Consider the following 22,392-nt stretch of genomic DNA (forward strand, 5'->3'; position numbering starts at 1 on the left):
ATATATTTGATATACTAACACATATTCAGATAAATGAACTTATGAATTCATATTCACATGCACATGTGAATGTACATGTTTCTCAGGGTTTATTCTAGGGCCAGTTCTGTTCAATACATTTATCAACAATCTGGATGCAGGACCTGAATGCACCATTAGTAATTTGCTGATGACACCAAATTGTGAGGTTATATTTAGTCTCTTGAGGGACAAGATGCCTTGCAGAGGAATATAGTTAGATTGAAACACTGGGCAGTGATTAATGGGATGAAATTTAACCTGTTCAAATGCTGGATTCTGCACCTAGGACAGAGTAACATGGGGCACAAGTAGAAATTGGGAGAGCAGCCTTGCAGAAAAGGATCTGGGGTGCTGGTCAGCAGAGGGCTTAACAGGAGCCAACAGTGAGCCCCAGCAGCCCAGAGGGCAAAGCCCATCCTGGGGTGCATCTGACACATCATCACCAACCAGTCAAAAGAGGTGATTATCCCACTGTATTCAGCATTGGTGCAGCCTCACTTGGAGTACTATGCGTGGTTCTGGGCCCCATAATTTAAGAAATTTGTGAAAGTTCTTGAATGTGTCCAGAGGATGGCAACAAAGCTGGTGAAAGGGCTGAAAGGAATGTCTTGTAAGGAGCACCTGACTACTTTTGGATTGTCTAGTTTGGAGAGTCAGAGGCTGAGGGGTGACCTCATGAGTCTCTACAGCTTCCTGGGCATAGGAAGTGGAAAGCGAGGTCCTGATTCCTTCTCCTTGGGATGCATTGGTAGGATGCATGGAAATGGTGAAGGATGCAGCTCTGTGCTAGGAGACCTTCAGAATAGACATGAAGAAGCATTCCTTTACTAACAGGATGGCCAAACACTGGAAAAACCTTTCTAGAGAGGTGATTAATGCCCCAAGCCTGTTCTGTTCTGTTCTGTTCTGTTCTGTTCTGTTCTGTTCTGTTCTGTTCTATTCTATTCTATTCTATTAATTCTAGCTGGTTTTCATGTCTTTGGATTTATTTTTAAAATATAATAATAAGTCCAGAAGCACAGTGCTATAGCAGATATCTCTACAGGATCAAAATGAGTGGTTGTCAGGATTCTAGTTTCTTCGCTGAGTGATGTGTTAGATGTCAAGTTGTAAGTTGCTTTATTGAGTTTCCCAGCAGAGAAATAAATCAGCAAGGTTTTTATAGCATTTGCAATGATTGAACTTGAGTGGCTTTCAGCAGAAGAAAATGCAAACAGATTGTAGAAGGATTAAGATAACCTGAAATATTTTGATTGGACTGTTTGTAATACAGTACCATTGGGATCTCCACAATTTACTTTACAATGCACAAAACTTGTTGGATTTACTTTGGATGTATTTGGATCAGAGACAAGCAACTAAGTAAATATTTTCTAGGTATATAAACTTTAACTATTCTATGTATATTGTGTAATTGCACAAAACTCCCATTTGTTTCACCATGGATTTTATATAAGACTATGTAGAAGATGCATATATTATAATAAAAATATGTTCCTCCAAGTCCAGAGCCCTGAGGAAGATGACTGCTCTGAATTTCTCTGCTTCATCTTGGAATTCAAAGCTTTTTGTGTTTATGAGAATACATTGGTTTGGTTTATAAAACACTCAGAAGTTCATGCATTTGCAAAGATGAATCATGCCAGCAGAGTGAATAAATATATTTTCATTTTGTCAGCTCTTTGGAAATATGGTTGTTATAGTGCATTGATTTTATTTCAGTCCTTCTTGAGTATTGAATATAGTGTCTTTGGAAGTGTAATCTATGTATTTCTTTTGCAATGTGATTTGTGCCATCTTTGGCATGCAATTTATCCGTGACTTGATAGAAAAATGATTCAAAGTTGAGTCATGGACACACACATACATAATTATTTGCAATTCTCTTTCTTAACAAGTTTTTGCTAATCATTCTACTTAAAAAGGAATTGGAATAAAAGTTGCCTATTGTCCTCTTCCAAGCTAGCAGCCAATGAAAAATACTGACAAAACTGTATACAAAGTAGTTTTCAAAGAATCCGACACAAATCCTCTGACCCCCTTAAAAATAGGTGGGTCTTTTTGTTGTGGCATGAAAAAAAGCTGTCTAAAATAAAAGTGTATCATCCTCTCATGGCTCTGCATTGAGGAAGGATAAAATGTGATATACAATGATGTTCTGTTTTTCTTCTGTGATCTTTGGAAGACCACACTTCCAATCCAGGCATAACAGCTTTCAGTTAAAGCTGAAAGTTAAGGAATTGAGAACAACCTGCGTCATATCTTTTGATAGAGGCAGAGGAGATAGTCTCCTTCTAGCAGTAATGTGAATTTATTCCTCTATTTCCTTTGCTCTTAATACAGGTGTCTAGAATGAAATGTTACATTCTAGGTCAAATAAGTAATCTGATCTGATACACTTTTTTCTTGCCAAAATGAAAGTATGAAGGACTTGTGTTTTAGATTGATGTGTAACTGGAGCTTTCTTATTTTTGTCAGATAACTTAAAAAACCCCATGTATTTTGGTCAACTCTTTACATACCCATAAACACAATTACGGGTGTCTTTTTTCCCATATTTAGATTAATTATTGGACTGTATTAAGATAGTTTTATCAGGTTGCTGAATAAATGTATATAATCATCTTGATTATAGCTGGCCAATACTTCCTCTCTTGTTCTGGTATTTTCTCCTTCCTGGAGCACCATATCCATTTGGAGGGTTATTGCATGAGTATTCTCCCTGGTTGGTCCTTCACTTTTTGATTTTCTTTTATCATGTTATTATTGTTGTGCTTGATTTACTCCTTTTGTTATGCCACAGGCTTCTGTCATAAGATATAAAAGAAAACCTAAAAGGCTTCAAGTGGAGAAATCTTTTAGTCCGAGTTCAGATGTATTGTTGTAAGTTTATAATTAATGTTTCTCAAGTGTTTGCTCCAAAAGGTTCTTCCAAATTAAAGGAATACAATTACTCTCACTTTTTTGTGTTGTTTTTCCACCCCAAGTAAAGATATATTTGTTTCTGAGGTAGAAATATTGATGTGTTCTAGATAAATTTTCTGTGTAGGACTTTTGAAGATACTTGTAAAATTCTTACTAGTAAGTCACTTACTACAATTTCTTGGGCAAGAGCAGAAGAAAGCTGATAATGCTGGGAACTTGTGAGTCCATTTGCATATTTAATTTTTTTTTAAAGCTGCTGTATGATAGTGCTTCAGAGGTAATGTTTTACTTTTGGTGTAGTGAATTATAGCTGAACAGAAATTGTGATCAAAATTCTAAAAGCAAATGTAAAAAAAATCACCAAGGAAAAATTGGTGGTTATAATAAACCAAATTATGATCATTTAAATGCAGGTGAATGAATTTGAAAGGCATGAGTAGGTATGAGTCTCTTTCCCCTGACAATACTCTCACTGATCAACTGGTACAGTTCCAACAGAAAATACAATGAAGTGGGTACAAATATAAAGTGCAACTTGTCATCTAAATGCACTTTTGAAAAATAGGCCTTTAGGTTTTAATGTTTTATTTATAATCAGAATCAGTTTCTTTGTTGGCAAGGTACTTTCTAACAAGAAAAAAAGGACATCAGTAAAGAATGGAGTATTCCATTTTTCTCTGAGTTTTCTCATTATTGCAAACATTCAGCATCAATGCAGTCTCATTAACAGCCAAATTCAAATCTCCACAAAAAATTTTGATTAGGGCAGTTGAAGAAACAGAGCTATAGGAGCCTAGACAAAGATGAACTATAGTTGTCTTTTAGAATTGAAGGATCACAACTGTAACAAACCTTGTCTTTTCTCATTTGAATTGCATCAGAAATGAAAAATTGAATATTCTGGGTAATGCTGGACTACAGTAGTTCAACAAGAAACCTCCTCTTTTAAAGCTGGAGAGAACCTTAATCCTGTAACTTGTACATCTGCAATGCTCACTTCAGGGTTCATCTTCATTTTAGAAGATTCAGTGTCTCATCTATGGGGAAGCAGACAAATCCTAAAAGTGATGGGCTCTAAAAGGATGATAATTTTGCAATAGTCATTCTTGCATTGCCATTATTGTTTTATTGCTTATCTTCTACCACTGTAAACCAATTGTCAGAATTTCAGTCTTCACATGTCTGTTGCTTTTGGAGAATTCCACTACCATAAATGCCAGTCATTATATTTGTACGTACATAAGAAAAATGAATCACAAACATGTCTCGTCAGTAGAATTTTTCACTTGTTGTAGTTGTAATTATCCAATTCTACTGGTTATTATAGTAACATTATTTTTTGGTGCCACTTATCAGTGTCATCTACTGCAGCACAATGGGATCAAACTGAAGAAAATTTCCTCTAGCTGCTGTCACTAGACCGTATGACAGTAAGGCAAAAAACTGAGAACTTGAATAGTAACTGTAATACTTGTAAATTTCTTTTTCTTGTTGTAATATTGCTTCATCCATTCCTTCACAAAGTTTAGCCTTTATAAAGTAACTGTCTTTTCCAAATTGTTTTCCCGCTGTGATGCTCTGTCTTTTTGAATGTTATTTTGCTTACGTGTGCTTGTTTTATAAGCACAAAATGGAATCTATCATAAATTATAGCAGTTACCAGCGAGAGTAAATCAAAACTTGAAAAATATTCAGTGTGCTCCTGGGAACAATTTGGATGTAATTCACTGTTGAAACCTGTGGAAAACAAAGTATCATGAGTCCACTGGAGATTAAATCTTTATTTAGTACAAGTTGGAAACAGAAATATTCTATTTAATATTTTTGTCTTTTTTTACCTTTTATAAAGGGACAAATATTTTTCTCTTAAAAAGAAAAACAAACAAAAACCAAACTGTGATTCATTGGAAATAGATGTCATATGTTAAAACCAAAGTCATTCATTGGTGACTACCTTGTTTGTAATGTGTCCAGGGAACACGCTTTTAACGTGCTGTCTTCTCTCCAGTTCTTGGCTGTTACTCCCTTTTGGGCTAGAAAGTGTTATAGTGTTTAAGTCTTAATATATTTTCTAACCCCCAAAGACAAAAGGTCAGATCTGGGCTGGTACTCTCTTGGAATCAGTGGAATTAAAACAGTTTGCAGGATTTAACATGAAGGATATGACAGATGCAATACTGAGGTTGTGAAACAAAACACTCTAAAGACTAGGAAACAACTGAACTAAAAGGCTTCGATGTTACTGGAACGATATTTGAATTCCTGCACTCGGTTAAGGGATGTGCTTAATATGGTCTTGAATAGGAAACCTTTTCTCAAACTGTAAGCTTTGTATTCTTTTTTTTGAGCTAGACATGAAGAAATCATCACTAGATGCAATTCAGAATGATACATAAGGAGGTTGTTAGTGCTAAGCAGGCAGCACTGCTGGAGCAGGTGTTCTCAGGAAACTAATGAAACAAGCTGGAATGTAGTGATATGCCACTAACATATGAAAAACAGGGCAGGAAAGAGATATAAGATTTTTTCTTCACACTATGAATTAACATTCATGCTGGTACTTTGGGATTCATATTTTCACCATTATGCCTACCTCAGTCAGGGCTTGTAGTGAATTATCCGTAGATATTAATTTATTTCATTTTTGTTTTTAATAAAGATCTGTGCTTTTTCTATAAAAGTCTAAAGCAAAAACTAAACAAGTATTCCAACCTTAAAAATATTAATACTTTAGAACAATTACTATATTTTAGAAATTTGCTTTCCTGTTTTACTTATACTGCCTCAGAGAGGCTTTCACAGTTAGGAGTGCAGAAATAATTGAAGATACCCAATTTACACAGAGGATGTCGAAAGAGTAGCTCTTTCTGCCATAATCCTTTGTGTGTCTTTGGCTCATATAGCTACATTCCTTTTAGATGTTGTCATAGTAACTACTATATGTAAATCTGTATATTTACTAAATCTTTTTATGTACTGGTGGCCCATAGTATGTGTGATGTGAATGTCAGCTCTTTGTTTAAAGTCTACATGATGAGATGTATGTATCTTACCATATTTTTTGGTATATGCATGTGCCTTTTAGTTTATGTACATGCACACATCCCATGTTTTATGTATATATTTTATAATGGAAAACTTGAAATTTCATCCCTGTAGCATGTAATAAGGACTATTGTGATAATATTTCCAAGTTAAAAAAAACCCAAACCTCTGTGCACTTGTTACTATGACAACCTCTTAAAAATACTGTTTGAGAAAGGACAAAGCACTCACCAAAACGAAGAAATTGTAGTATATGATTGAAGTTTTAATAAAAGTATCATGCTTTAAATAAGTAATTGTCAGCATTTTAATGACATGTCATAATTGTATGTGTTTGACATGCAGAAAACATGGGAGACATCGATAAGCATAACATGACGTTTTACTTGCAAGAAGTCAGGCAGGATCAGGAATCATAGAATCATAGAATCAGCTGGGTTGGAAGGGACCTCCGAGATCATCAAGTCCAACCGTTGATCCACAACCGCTGCGGTTGCTAAACCATGGCACTAAGTGCCACATCCTGTCTTATCTTAAAAACCTCCAGGGACAGAGAATCCACCACTTCCCTGGGCAGCCCATTCCAATGTCTGATCACCCTCTCTGTAAAGAAATTCTTTCTAATATCTAACCTAAACCTCCCCTGGCACAGCTTAAGACAATGCCCTCTTTTCTTGCTGGTAGTTGCACGGGAAAAGAGAAAAAGGTCAACAAGGTGTTTGGTGAAGCTGAATGTGCACCACACTAGTCCAGTGTTGTCTATGGAAGAAGGGAGGCAGAAAATACAACTGGTCCTGTCTCAAATATCTTCCTACACTTTAATTGAGCTTAGTTTTCAGTCTAGATCTTGGAAAGAATAGACAATGACAATTTTCATATTTATTTACTGACAAAAGAGTCAGAAAGGTATCAAAGTATTTGATCTGAAAGCCATGAGTGATCCATGTTTAAGCAAAGCCAGAGCCTTGCCCTGGAAGTCAGTGTATTTTTGTATTGAGTCGACAGTCTCAACCTTTGGAAGGGTTTTCATTACTGTTCAGAGACTGGAAACACTAAAACCATTTTCAAAAGACATGGAGACGGTGGAGTTGAATGAGTGACTCAAAGGTTCAGGATAACTCACATTAATCAAACTGATTTTCTATTTGTCCACACTGCTGTTGCATACTAATGTGATCACAGATCTTGGGAAAATAATTTTTTCTGTGGCTACTGAGGTCACTGTTAGGCTTTTTTGTAAGTCATATCCCTCCTATGAAAATGACTAAAACACTAGGAAGATTTTTCAGGAGAATTCAATAAATATGCATTTGAAAGTGCACTCATTGGAGCACATTAGGAAGTGATAAAAAATGAGTGCTCACAGAAGCTAAACACAGTAGTTTTATCCATGGTGAGAAAAGATCTGAGCATACTTTTCCATCATAATTTAAAGAGAATTTATTTTCTTTCCTTTATGATTGAAAATACATAATATTGTCATTATAATTCACACCACCCAAATGATATCTTCTTGTCATCAGATTACCAGACAATTACCTAACTATACTGATTAGGAAGTGGAATACATGCCATTTGTTTTTTCAGTTGTGCAACTAAAATAACAAACCCTCAGCAATATGATAGAAGGGGGGAATGAGTTGAGTGAGTGAACTAAATGCTTTTTCTATTTTTAGAAACAGTTTGAAAGAGATCCTAATTTCTTATCATGGTGGGTTAAAACTCTGAAAAAAGTTTAATATTTCTTTAAGCTTTTGTGGTTTTCATTTGCTTCAGGGAGAATACAACATGCCTTTTTTTTTGATGTGCCTCTTTATTTAAGAAGTGGTGGCCTAATCTTATTAAAATTTACAGCCCACGTTTGGAAAACCAGGGGGAAATGTAGAAGGAAAACAGAACAAGAACAAAACTAGAGATGAGACATCCCTGACAATTTCTTGTTCAGAGAAGGCTTTAGGCATGAGAGAATGATTTTCTGGCAAGGCTGAGATAGTTTATTTAGCTCTGAAAACTTCCAGCTACTAATATACAAAAGTTAAAGCAAGACTTTCTTGTAATCATTTCAGCTTTAGTATGTCAGGATTGCAAATTATTTTGCATGCAAATCTTTTGAGAGTAAAATTAGTTATACAAATGTATTCTTAGTAAAACAAGGCAGATCAGGAGTCACAATCAGTGTGGTTAGGAGAATATCCAAGATCAAAAAAAATGCTCACAGAGATATGGAAAATCTGCAGATTAGACTGTGTCAAAAAAAAAAAAAAAAGATGTTTAAAACCATTTAGTGGCAGAGGCTCATGTTTCACTTTTGAATATTCACAGTTTCGAAATTTATGACAGTATAGTATTACAATGGTCATGTTGACAATTCCATTGTAAAGGCAAACCTAAGTATTTTCTCTGAAATTATTACAGTAATTTTTCCTGTCATTTTGTGGTGGGTGAAAAGTGATATTTATTGTGACTAAAATGACAGTTTTAATAATCTACAAAAATCAATAGTTAATATATGCAGCCTCTTATTTCTTTCAAATGTAGGGAAATAATTTCTTTCAAAAACAGGGTTGATTTACAATCTTCTTTGAAATATTTTTAAAGATTATATTGATGCTGATGCCTTGCACAACCTCAAATCGTACAGTCTGCTTGAGTAATGAAAGAAGAGGAGGTCCCCTTGTGCAATCATAAGAAGTGGTGCATGGTGTTGTTCCTTTTAAAAAAATATGGGGTACAAAGCAGCTGATAATTTAAATCCTTAAGAAGCTCATACTCAGAAATGAAATAGAATATCTGTCACTTGACAAAAAAAGTCAGCTGAATTGCATCTTAATGCAAAAAGAAAAATTATATGATGTTGTATTTTCTCAGAAGAACTTCACAATTTCTCCTGTCTAAACTATGTGCTTCCTTTAGGGCCTCTGGTGTAATTTACTTGAATTTTTACTTTTCTGTTTGTTATTATAGAATCATAGAATCAGCTGGGTTGGAAAACACCTCCAAGGTCATCAAGTCCAACCCTTGATCCAACACTGCCGTGGTTACTAGACCATGACTCTAAGTGCTACATCCAGTCTCATCTTAAAAACCTCCAGGGATGGTGAATCCACCACCTCCCTGGGCAGCCCATTCCAAAGTCTGATTACTCTCTCTGTAAAAAAGTTTCTTCCTAATATCCAAACTAAACCTCCCCTGGCACAGCTAAAGACCGTGCTCTCTTGTCCTACTGCTGGTTGCCTCGGAGAAGAGACCATCTCCCTCCAAGAGAGTAATTTTTAGATGGCATATGTGCACATAGAATTACAGTAGAGCGGTGGATTACAGTGCATCTTGTTAATGTTTCATTACTTAACCGCTACGAATCTGTGGTGGATTTCTGTGGCTGGGTTTTGGTAACGGGGGGCTACAGGGGTGGCTTCTGTTAGAAGCTGCTAGAAGCTTCCCCTGTCCCATGGAGCCAATGCGAGCTGGCTTCAGGATGGACTTTCTGCTGCTGGCCAAAGCTGAGACAACTAGAAGTAATAGTAACGCCTCTGTGATAACATATTTAAGAACAAAAGACTGTTGTGCAGAAGAAATTCCAACCTGGGAAGAGCAGAGTGAGAACATGGGAATAACAGTGTAGATACCAAGGTCAGTGCAGAAGGAGGGGGAGGAGTGCCAGAGCTGTGGTCCCTGAAGCCCGTGGTGCAGACCGTGGTGGAGCAGCTGTGCCCCTGCAGCCCATGGAGGACCATCAGGGTGCAGAGACCCACCTGCAGCCCACGGAGGAGCCCTTGCTGGAGCAGGTGGATGCAGGAAAGAAGATGTGACCCCATGGGAAGCCCAGGATGGAGCAGGGTCCTGCTGGAGACCTGCAACCCATGGAGAGAGAAGCCCACTCTGGAGCAGGTTTTTCCCGGACTTGTGGGACTTGTGGCCCCTGTGGGGGACCCACGTCGGTACAGCTCATTCACGGGGACTACATCCCATGGAGAAGTGACCCATGGGACAGCAGCAGTTTGGGAAGAACTGCTGCCTGAGGGATGGACTCACGCTGGAGAGGTCCATCAAGGACTGTCTCCCGTGGGAGGAACCCCACGGGAGCAGTGGAAGGACTCCTCTCTCTGAGCAGCAGCAGCAGAAACAACAACTGATTGTAACCCCCATGCCCCGTCCCCCTGCAGCGCTGGGGGGGAGGAGGGAGAACATGGAAGGAAGGAGGGGTTGGGGGGAAGGTGTTTTTTAAGAATGTTTTATTTCTCATTCTTTGGCTCTTATCCTGTTAGTAATGAACATAAGTATTATCCCCACTTTGAGTCTTGTTTTGCCTGTGAAGGTAATCGGTCACTGACCTCTCCCAGCTCTTATCTCTACGCATGAATTCTTAGCCCTTTTTTTTTCTCTCTCCTCTGTCCAGTTGCGAGCGACTTTAGTGGGTACCTGGTATCTGGCCAGGGTCAACCCACTACTGAATCATCTTGAATTAGAAATGAAAATGAAAATATAAAAATCTGAAGATAATTTCATCAGATACCTCAAAGGTATGTTCTAACTAAACCAGCAAATGCTTTTCCTTGTATCAGTGGCAGCAAAAACATGTTCCTGTTAGAAGAGTTTGACAGATTTCATTGCAAGAAGTGACAAGAGCCGAGGCAGAAAAGGGAGAGGTACTTGTTATTTAAACAATAATAGTGAAGGCAATGTAGTGGAAGTCAAGAAGGAAAGCACTTTAATGTACAATAAATTTGCAACACTGATTTCATGTCATGTTTTTGCCAACTTGGCAGAGAATGTTAGACTCATATTTGAAGGAAAATAATCCTAAATATGGTTATTTCTTAAATGTTCCTTGGGATAGAATAATTTTAAAATCTAGAAATGTTTTTTTGATGCATTTGCAGGATTTTCATTTTGTCTAAATAGGATTTGCATAATCATAGCAACATAAAAAGATACACATAAAATTGCACCTTTTATAAGTAAGCACATCTGGTAGAGGAGACAAAAATACAAGATGAGCTAATGTTTCTGTTAGCTTATCAAGTTCTAGAATGTACCAGTGTTACTGGCAAAATTCATAGCTTATGTCTATTGATCGAATCCTAAGAGTACTTTTTCTTCAGATTATGTACACTTTTCCATTTACATTAAAAGCATAAAAGTAATTTTACATTATGTGAACTCACATTCAGATTGAATCTAGCTGGAGGATGAAATGGGCTGAATTAGATAGACTGCCATTAACCTTGCGGACCAGATGAGGTTATGAAACAGTACAGATGACCACAGATAATATAGTAGAAAGGACCTCTGATATAATTCTAGGTATTGTTATTGCCAGAACAAGAGGTCACCTCCTCTACCATGTTCCTCCTGTGTTAAAATGAAGAAAATTTACTTCAAAGTTTACTAGGAGAAAGAAGAATTTTGCTTATATTCTTTGGTTTTATTTGCATTTGGACCAGATGTTACTTGTGTTCTTGTATTATGTGCTACCTCATTTTCTTCCTTGTATATTGAGAACTTAAAAACTTGCAGTGATTAAAAGGAAAACTTTCATTCACAGAAATAAATGTACCACTGTTGAAGCTGTCGTGTACCTTGTAGCTAGGGCATGCATTACAAAGGGCTTTACTTTGGCTTGTAAACATCACAGAATGTAATTTTTCATGAGTAACAGAAAAGGCCACACGAGAGTAACTGACTAGTGTAAATATTTTTTTCTACATGTGCAGCATAATTCATATGCTGTGCTGCCTTACTATTATAGAATCAGAATCTTTAAGGTTGGAAAATACCACCAAGATCAAGTCCAGCCATTAACCGAGCAATGCCGTGTCCACTAGTAAACCATGTCCCTAAGTGCTGCATCCACATGTTTTTTGAACACTTCCAGGGATGGTGACTCAACCACGTCCCTGGGCAGCCTGTTCCAAAGCTTGACAGAGGAATGAAGTCCCCGCTAAGCCTTCTTTTGTCCGGGTTAAACAACCTCAGGTCCCTCAGCCACTCCTCATAGGACTTGTGCTCCAGACCCTTCACCAGCTGTGTCACCCTTCTTTGGACACTCCAATACCACAATGTCTTTCTTGTAGTGAAGGGCCCAAAACTGAACATAAATTTTCTCTCTTTGTGTGTAGTTACCACAGCAGTAGTAAGATTTTGTCCCAAAATATTTCAAAATTTTGACATTTTTTCAATTCTTTTAAGTGTTCTTTTAAGTATCGTCCTGACAAACAGATTTTATCTTGTCTAAGGGTTTTTAACTGTACCAGAATGGCTCTTTAATAACTGAAACTATTTTATCTGCGATATTAGTCAACTTCTGACACTGTATGCCAAATGGAATCTAAGCAAACATACAAATCCTTCTTTTTCTAAGTAATAAAGGTCAAAATTATTACCGAGAGTCTATTCCTTATGTAATAGGATGTGTAGGATATCTAGTGAAAACTGGTTTGAGAGATTGAAAACAAGTTTTATTCTGTTTCTGCTTGATGTCAGACAGTCTTTAAATCATATTTTCACTAGAAAACTAGTTGAAGCTTAAGACATAGAGAGAAGTGCATGAAGGCTGTGTTGTATCTTGCAGAAACTCTGCACAAGTGGTGTTTTAAGCATAAATAGTGAGCATGGTAAATAGTTCCTTTTTTGAGAAACTTAAGACATGACAAATTATAACTGCAGCTGGTGCAAGTGAAGCTGTTAAATAGATTTCCTGTTTAAAAAAAAAACAACACAGACCAACCAAAACTTTTTCTTTTTTCCATTTTAAACCTCAATAAGTACTTGACTATTTCAGCAAGTTAAATATGTATAAGCATTTCAATCAAAAGACTACCAGTTTAACTTGACTTTCAGGCACTTCACTCTTCCATAATGAACCCATTCTGTCCCAAGGCAAGCAGAGCCATGTAAGAGCTGAATGAAAAACACAAATTCTGTTTCATAGAAAAAAATCAGAATGTAAATGTTTGGCTCTAAATTAGAATGAAATTAGAGTTCAAAATACATTCCATAGAAAATCAGTGAGTATTCCAACTCCACTGTAGTCACAAACTTTAGTAATGTTTCAGCTGGAGAAGAGATACTCACCTGGAAATTAACATAAATACCGTTGGAATGTTCTACCATTTGGTTATACTCTGCACATGGGTCAGAACCTTCTGCTTTCATTTTCAATGATTGGTAAGGCATGGGATGGTTATTAAATATTATTGATGGCCCCACCTTCAAACCTGCTAAAGCTTCTTTCAAATTAAGAAGTGGGATTCTGTACCTGGGAGGGGACAACCCTGGATGTTCCTACAGACTGAAGAATGAGATGCTGAAAAGCAGTGGCACAGAAAGGGACCGGGGGTTCCTGATCGATGGCAAGCTGAATATGAGTCAGCAGTGCCCTGGCAGCCAGGAGGGCCAACTGTGTCCTGAGGGGCCTCAGGCAAAGCATCGTCAACCAGTCAAGGAAGGGGATTGTTCTGCTCTGCTCTGCACTGGGGCGGCCTCACCTTGAATTTTGTGTGCAGTTTGGGGCACTATAATATAAGAAAGATATTAAGCTGTTAGAGAGAGTCCAAAGGAGGGCAACGAAGATCGTGAAGGGCCTTGAGAAGAAGCTGTATGAGGAACGACTGAGGTCACTTTGTGTGTTCAGCCTGGAGAAGAGGAGACTGAGGGGAGACCTCATTGCAGTTACAACTTACTTGTGAGGGGAAGAGGAGGGGCAGGCACTGATCTATTCTCTGTGGTGGCCGGTGACAGAACCTGAGAGGATGGCCTGAAGTTGTGTCAGGGAAGGTTTAGGTTGGATATCAGGAAAAAGTTCTTCCCCCAGAGGGTGGTTGGGCACTGATACAGGCTCCCCAGAGAAGCGGTCACATCACCAAGCCTGACAGAGTTCAAGAAGCATTTGGACAATACTTTCAACCACATGGTGTGACTTCTGGGGATGGTCCTGGGCAGAGTCAGGAGCTGGACTCAATGATCCCTGTGGGTTGCTTCCAGCTATGCATATTCTGTGATACTGTGATTCTCCTAAGATGATATGTATTTAAATTAAGCTGTAATTTCTAGCTCTACATTCATAATCAGAAAACTTTGAATTTAATCTCAGACATTTCTCCTCAGTTTATGAAGGTTCGTGTCAGTATTTCATCTGGACTTACTGCTCACCATGAGTGTAAGCAGACATATTTTTTGCTGCTAGGATGGATGTATCTGTGTGTTGTGATATTAAGCTCAAAAGTTCTTGCACATTTGTCAGTGTTCATGTCTCTGGGGAATAATAGATTGTGCTTCTTCTTAGTTCTGAAAGCAGAATATCTCATAAAACCAGGAATATGTTTTTCATTAGTTTTATCTTAAAAGTGGTAATATTTATAACACTCTTAGATTTCAGTTTGGATGTTCTCCCCGTGAAATGACGTGGCTACCATGCGTTTGGAAACAGTTACCACAGTACTCTAGATTGCCATGGTGTTTCCCTATAAACAGTGCTCCTAATCCTTATGGCTTGATATGAAAATGCTCACTTTCAAACATTTTCAAATGTTAATGTTGTTTGTCACTGTATATACCAGGAACTAGTTGTAAAATTTCCAGGACATCTAGGGTTGTGAATCTGGATGTTTTATCAGCTTGTTCCCTGTAGGCATCAACACTGGTATTAATATTCAGGGTTTTCTACCTATTTCTTCCATCATTTTATCAAACAATCTGTCTAATAGTTTTAATGTATGTTTAGGATAATGCTAAATTAAACACGCTGCACAAATATGTGATGTTATTTATGCTTCAGTAAAATATTTGCACTCAAAGGAGTTTGGGATTTTTGTCAAATTCATATAGCTGCCCAATACCAAAATAATATTGCTTTTAACTTCCAGTTGGTATCTATGTTTGTGACAAAAACTGGTGACAACTGACAGACTAGCGTTAGAGATATTTTTTCTACTAGATAGAAATAACAAGTAAATTGGTACCACATGGTTTTATATATTCTGCTGAAAATATAGTGTAAGTCAGCACAGTTTGATTGTTGCTTTGGGCCAGTTAGGTATCTGATTTGCAAAGAGTAAAGAAAGTGAAGGAAGAGATATATTAATCTTTCCGTTAAAGTCATTGGCAAAGTCTACATAAATTTTGGACCTGAAGGATTCCTCAGATGTTTTTAAAGTATGCTTCTTTAGAGACTTTTAATTTTTTTGTTTGTTTTCGTTAAGATAATCAGGATTAGGAGGGGTTAAGCTATGTTCTGTTCTTTCATGTACACTAGTGGTTATTGTGCAGGCATCATGGTGGTTATCCTTTGTTACTGAGAGCCTGAACTTAGAGTTCTTTTAATAGTGTCTTCTAATTGAGCATGGAAATCCTCTTTTTATGTTCTGTTTTGGGTTTTCTTTCACCTGTTATTTTTCCCATTTTTCATGTTCTAAAGCTTTTATATTTTTGAGGAATAAGAAAGTTTGGATGGAATTACGGATAACGACTTTAAAATTCTGAACCACAGGTCAAATCAGAGCCCTAGGAACATGTTTGTGACATTTGCATATTGGAGGAAAATTACATATTCACAGAGCAGTTACTGAAAAATATCCCAGAGTGATTGTGCAGATCCTTGCTCTTTGATTGGCTAATGATAGGTTTTAGGCAATCACAGTAAAAGGAATAGTACATTATGCAGTTATTTAAAAATTAACTTGTGCAAATCAGACATATAGTCAACCAGAATGCAAGGAAGTAGACACGATTTGAGGAAAGAAATAGTCAAATTATTTCAGTAAAGTAACTACCCTTCTGATTGGAAATGATTGATGTGTCTTTTTTGAAACTAAAAAAATCATCTTCCAAGAATGAGAAAGCATGGAGATCATCAGTGTAAATTTTAGGCCAAACTATACATAAGATTTTTTGGGATTTAGAAAAAGATATGCCATCTTTACCAGCTCCATCTACATGGCCACTTGAACAAGCAAACAGGTTTTAGTTTTGCTGTTAATTCAGAGTATAAGATATAAGCTGAAAGGCTTGGACATTACTTTTTGCGATGGGATGTTCTCACAGTGAAGAAACCATTTCCCTTTGTCTCTCTGTTTCTTTGACTTTGAATTTATTTTTCCTGAAAAATAAAACTGGGACAAAAAATCCAAATAGCAACTTGAGCTAGCCAATATACAAATATTTTAAAGGTGAATTTGATACTGCTACTTTTTGTTCATTGGCCTTGTGTGTGTGGACAAGATCAAAGAAATGGTGGGTCCTAACAGCTGCTCTACAACAGTTTCAAGTTACTAAAAACTGTGAGGACCTCCTTATCTAGTCTATTGCTAGAGAGCAGGCTGATTTTCTCAAGGATCTTATAGATGAAAAAAACATTGATTAGTGGGTGCATTCAAAGAAATGTAAATCAAACATGTAATTTGAAGGTTAATACCCACACAGGAATTGACTAGAGACTGTTTTTATTCATATTGTGTTTGTCACATGAAAGGTGATTGAAAATTACAAAAGAATGTTATTTGTTATTTCCTTTAAATCTTCACTATAGAACAAACATTGATTTGTTGCCAGACCTTTCTCTGTCATTTTCTTGTTCACACTCTTCCTTAATTTTGTTAAATACATACTGAAAATAAAATGCTGACTGTTCAATCCATACAAAAGCATTTATTTAATTCATCCCCTCTGAGGTTCATCTTGGAAAAACAGTCTTCCAGCTCTAACTGCTGGTAAATAGTTTGAACTTTTAAATGCAGAAGCTTTAGAGGCTTGCTTTTATAAGTCCCATCAACTTCCTGTTTAGTGGTGCTGCCTATGAAGGGATTCCTGTGTTATTTTGGATAAATGGGCTCAAAGAGAATAGCAGCTGTGCTGATTTAATGTTCTTCACCTATTTTAATCAATTAAACATCTGGCCCTCTGACTTTTCATTTGATGATTTTGTTTAACCTTTTGTTTTTGAGATATAGCTCTACCAGAAAATTCTACCTATATCTAAAAATATAAATAATGGTTGAATAATGGAGACCTACTTGTATGTAGACTAGAGACAGTGAATCTCACCATGTTATCAAAAGCATTATTCCAAACATGGTGTGCACTATGCTAAATGTAGCTGCTGGACCTAATATCCTTTCAGAGTTTTCTGTGGAACAAACTGCTTCAATAGTTAGACTCCAGAAATCTTATCCAATTTTAAATGTAATACTTGAGGAACGTTGTATTCCTCCTTAGAGTTACAGAGAGACTGTGTAACTGATCCGAAAATTCAAATATCTGAAAAGTAAATCTAAGCATGTGGTATCATCGGTTGACAAGAATAATGAATTTCCAAGATATGGATTTAAGTCAAATAAGTTCTGCATGTTTATACTGAAATAATGTTCATAGATGTGCAAATAAAAATGACACACAATGGCTAATTACCTGTTAACTGTTAGCTTTATTATACTACAAACATCTTGCAAAATATTATGGTTTAACCCCAGGGGCCACCTAAGCACCACACAGCTGCTTGCTCACTCCCCTGTAGTATGATGGGAGATAATCAGAAGAATATCAGTGAGAAAACTCATGAGTTGAGATAAAGACAGTTTAGTAGGTAAAGCAAAAGCCATGCACATAAGCAAAACAAAATGACAAATTAATTCACCACTTCCCATGGGCAGGGAGGTGTTCAGCCATCTCCAGGAGAGCCCGGCTCCATCACACGTAATGGCTACTTCGGAAGACAAATGCAATTACTCTGAATGTCCCTCCTGTTCTTTTCTTCCCCAGCTTTTATACTCTGAGCATGATGCCATGTGGTATGGAATGTTCCCTGGGTCAGCTGGGGGTCAGATGTTCTGGCCGTGTCCCCTCCCAACTTCTTGTGCACCCCCAGCCTACTCATTAGTGGGGTGGTGTGAGTAGCAGAAAAGGCCTTGATGCTGTGCAAATCCTGCTCAGCATTAATGAAAATAATAATAATAAAAAGCACTTTAGCTATTTTCTACTATTTCTACTATTTTTTGTTCTTGTCCTTTCTTTTTTGTTTCTCCCCAGGGTCTTTATGGGTTCTTTCCCAAACAGCAGAACTGCTGGAATTTAGTGCTAACATTCCCAGAAGGCTCTAAATCTTCGTACTGTTGAGGGAAGTAGCATGGCTGCTAAGCACATGGAGCTTTAGGTTTTCAAGAACAAGTCCTCCTTGGAGTGTCACTGTGTTACTTTGGGGAAGCTAGCAACCAGAATGAATTATCTACAGGAAGATTGCACAGAAAAGCTGTATGAATTTGTTCATTCTTTCATCAGGCTGTCTTTAGGACTGGGTTAGGAAACATAAGACTCATAGATAATTTATTTAAGTCCTAGTAAAGACATCCTCTTATTTTTCTTTCAAGCCCTGTTCCACCAGGTGGAATATTCTTAGAAGGACTCCACACTCCTCCCAGTATGTCCTATATTGCTGTCGATTATACTAAGGAAGAATAAAATCTAAAACTTCCTTCATTTCCAAACTCAAACCATATCCAAATTAAGTGCAGTTCAGTGGCATAAATTGGTGACAGAATTTTTATTTTTACATATTCTTTCTCTAGATTTAGATTTACGTTTTATTCACTTAAAAACATTTGGACTACAATATGTTGTACATTAATTATTAACATATTAGAATAGCGTGATTATTTTCTATATTCCTTTCAATGTGTTTATTATGTCCACTGAACACGTGTTCTGTAGATAGATTGCCCATCACAAGGGGTTATGTAGAAAGTAACAGAAAGGGCAAATTGTGTTATTCTAGCACCAAGGAGATATGATCACAAGTGACATTCTTTGAAGGGCTTAAGTGACTGGTATAGCTTAGAGTAAATTGCTATTTTAACAGTGCAAAGGTGCTGGAATCTGCTCCCTAGTGCGTTCTACTATAGTACAGCATAGTTCAATTCCCTTTGCAATGAGCTCTGCCACTCATGCTCTTCTATGAAGACATTAAATAATGACTGAAATTTAATTACTATTTGACTGGCAGTCAATTGGCTGTGATTTATGATGGACGGGTTTCCTATTTGTAGTCCATCAGTTGTCATCATAAAATATTGTTGCACTAATTGGCATTTTGACCAACATTTGGGTAAGTATTAATCCTGTGTCTTGCCACAGTATTCTTGTGGGCCACACTGGTAGTCCTCTTCTTCATTGTGGCTAGCAACTAGGTGATTCTCTTGCTTTTGTGTATTGGAGAAACTCATTCCTCTCTTTCTGAGTTTTGCCGTATGTAACATAATTGACTGAAAATGAACGATTCAGGAATGACATCAAAATTTTGCAAGATGAGACTTATTGTAAAGAACCCTACAGAGAGATCAGTTCTAAATTAGAGAAATATCCATGCATGACCCAATTTCTGCTCCTGATCTTTTTCTAAATATTCATGACATGGTTTTATGATAAGACAGTGTGGCAGGTAAAGGCACATGACTATTCTATAGAAATGTCAAAGAATGAACAGAAATGGAAATAATGAATAGTGCCATGATTATTTGCACAAAAAATTAAAGTTAGTATCAACAGAAAGGGATGAAAATATTACATGAATAGCTGAGAGTCATGCAAAGCAGGATAAAGGAGGATGAATAGGAAGGGTGGGTGTCTCACTTAACACTGAGTCATTTTCGATGTATTTTATGATAAATTGGGGGAAAAGAAATGCACTGTTCTTGTCAATATTATCTTTGGTTCAGGTGATATCATGTTGGAATATAATCAAAATATAAGTGCCTTTGAAAAGAAAAAATGAAAGTCAGTGACTAGACTAGGTTGCATTATTACCAAGTTAAGACTTGTTAATAATACATAGGCTGTACTTTAATTCATTTTCATAGTTACTCATACTTACTTTGTTTTTGAGTACACAGAGCTTTTATTTCAATGAATAGTAAGTAAAGTCCTGTTATTGACAAAGGAAATTCTCGTGCACTGCACCTCATGTTTAAGCTTTTAAAAAAAGTTGTCACTGCATAGTTCAAGAGAACATAAGATGCTCAATATTTCTATGCAGTAAATTGTCAAAGACAAATGCCAATTCCATACATCAGGTTTTTTTATCAGCTTTCAACAGTGAATTCAAGGTTATGGGAAAAATAATAAAAGAAATATGCATTTACCACCATTCTTCTTGCTTATTTCATAAAGCAGTCATTAAAATCCAATGTTGCCTACTTATTGTCAGGTTCTCTCCCTACTGTTTGTGATAGCTTTAGAATAAAATCTTCTATATTTTGTCATTTGAAACTCCTTTATATGTAAGTTTTCTACAACAAAGGCAAGGAGAGTAATTTTATTAAAATGTGCCATATTAGATGTCAATTACAGTTCATAATAAAGCTTGAGAACCCCCCACCCATCATTTACCACGTGGTTTTTTAGATGCTAAATGTGCATTTTAATGTAAAAGGCAAGAGCAAAGAGCTCTCCTGTTCTTCAGTGACACCAAACCCAGGGGCTCCAATACGCGGCAGCCAAACGCCTTATAGAACGCAACATGAAAAGCTTCAGATTAACTGTATTTAGATGCACTACTTTGATGTAACAGCAGCTTGCTTGAATTAATGTCCTGTGACAAGCCCTTCCTTGCAAACCTTTAGAAGCAAACTGTTTCTTTGTCTACATTTTAAGCTTGGCTACAGCCTCGGTAGCTTCTGCATTGTTTCTCACATACTGTTTTTTGGACAAAGTCGAATTATCATCTATGAAGGACTAACTACCCAAAGGGTATAAACCCAATTGCTAGTGGTTTATTCAGCTTTGACACTTCGCAGTGTGATCCTTACTGCCTTTTATAAAACAAGCAGACAAGGGAAAGGCTCCAGAGACTTTCTTCTATTTATTCTGTAATAGTTTTCTTGCCACGGGAGGCTTAAGAAGATTTGTACTGCCTGCTTTCTTTTCATTAGCAGTGAGTGCAATGCTGTTGGGTAAGTTAATGTGTGAGACTATAAAAAGAAAAGCACAAGAATTTGGAAAAAAGATGTATTTTCTCATTAATCCATTTTTAATGTTATTTTTTCTTTATTTATTCTGTATGGGGTGCAGAGAAAAATAAAGTAACATGTAGCAGTTTAGATATTTTCAGTTGTTCTCCGCCAGACTGAGAATTAGAATCTAGCTGTTTCTTGAATGCAATACTGTGCTTCACTGGTTTTTGGCAGCAGCATGTTAAAATTCTTGTTATTAGACTGACAAAGAAACCTGATTGAATTTTCAGCACAATCATACTTCCTTGTCATGAAATGTAATAATATTTAATGATGTCTTTGTATTTCTGTATGCAAAAAAAAATACATCAAGCTTTGAGCCTTACTTTGACCACTATGTTGCACTAACCTTCTATACTTAAATTACCGTTAAATGATTTACTCTGTATTTCATTCTGAATGTTTACTTTAAAGAAAATTGAGCACGTTTGTTAAAAAAAACCCCAAGTTTGGCAAATGGATTTGTACTTTTCTTAGTACACTAGCTCTTTGCGTCAGATTAAAATTTGACTCTCAGCATTTTGATGGTTAGTTTTGTGTGTTGTGACAGTTAACATGTAAATATTGTTATGGATACAGAGAATAGAATTTTTAAAAAAATATAGGACCATATCCTAACTATTTTTATCATTTTTCCAAAAACTCTGGGCTCACAACATTTGCTAGGAACACTGCAGAATAAGTGGCAAATATAAATTAGACTTAGAGATTAATCCTTTTAGGAGGTTAGTAATTTGTGTCTGATGGATTGATGGGTGGTAACTCATGTAGGACATACACGTTTTCTTCATATATGAAGAATGAACCTGATGATAAATGTTAACAGTCGTTAAAGGATTACTGTTTTCTACATCTCTGAACTTTTTAATCATTGCTGCTCATCAGCAGCAAATGTAATCTACTTTAATTTTTTTGTTGTCTGGTCTATTATGTGTGTTTGTGATCTCCTTTGTCCCCAAACACACATATAAACTACTCTTCTGGGATATAAGGAATACAATAGTGACTTAAGAAAAATGCTGGTAACTCAGCTAAAGGAATTATATTCTTTTTCCTTTTTTTAAAAGTGAGTAAGCATAACAACTCTTCTCTGCCTGGTAGACAAGCAGTTCAAGATTTCTAAAGCAAATCTTAGTCAAATGTATACAGGTAGGGTGTGTTTTTCTTTAAATAACAAGTTTTATTGTTGAGGTTTTTTTCCAGACAGTTACTAGTATACTCTTTGACATTTTGAAATATTCATGCAGAGATAACTGTTGATAGATGTAACTCAGCACTATTTCATATTTATAGAAATCACATTAACTCCAGCCACACTTGTCAACAACTCTGCTCTTTTGATTCCCAGTTGCGCAAGAACTGTAGCTTGAAGCATTATCAGTATGTGATATAATTAATCAAGAAA

At 36.6% G+C, this 22,392-nt stretch overlaps 1 protein-coding gene across 3 annotated transcripts in view; it reads left to right on the forward strand.

Annotated features, from left to right (window-relative positions):
* Positions 1–22,392, forward strand: part of ZNF385D (zinc finger protein 385D) — a 413,250-nt gene that overhangs the window by 139,824 nt on the left and 251,034 nt on the right. Inside the window, exon 1 of one of the 3 annotated variants that reach the window (XM_027744902.2) lies at positions 20,688–20,927. The exons of the other annotated variants lie outside the window; for them this stretch is intronic. Coding sequence (XP_027600703.1) covers positions 20,918–20,927 — 10 coding nt within the window. The 5' untranslated portion in view covers positions 20,688–20,917. Of the gene's footprint in view, positions 1–20,687; positions 20,928–22,392 lie in introns of those variants that run through there. 3 annotated transcript variants of the gene reach the window in all.

Source organism: Pipra filicauda, unplaced genomic scaffold (genome assembly GCF_003945595.2).
Source record: "Pipra filicauda isolate LSUMZ 115617 unplaced genomic scaffold, ASM394559v2 scaffold84_size4826128_pilon, whole genome shotgun sequence".
Classification (NCBI taxonomy): domain Eukaryota; kingdom Metazoa; phylum Chordata; class Aves; order Passeriformes; family Pipridae; genus Pipra; species Pipra filicauda.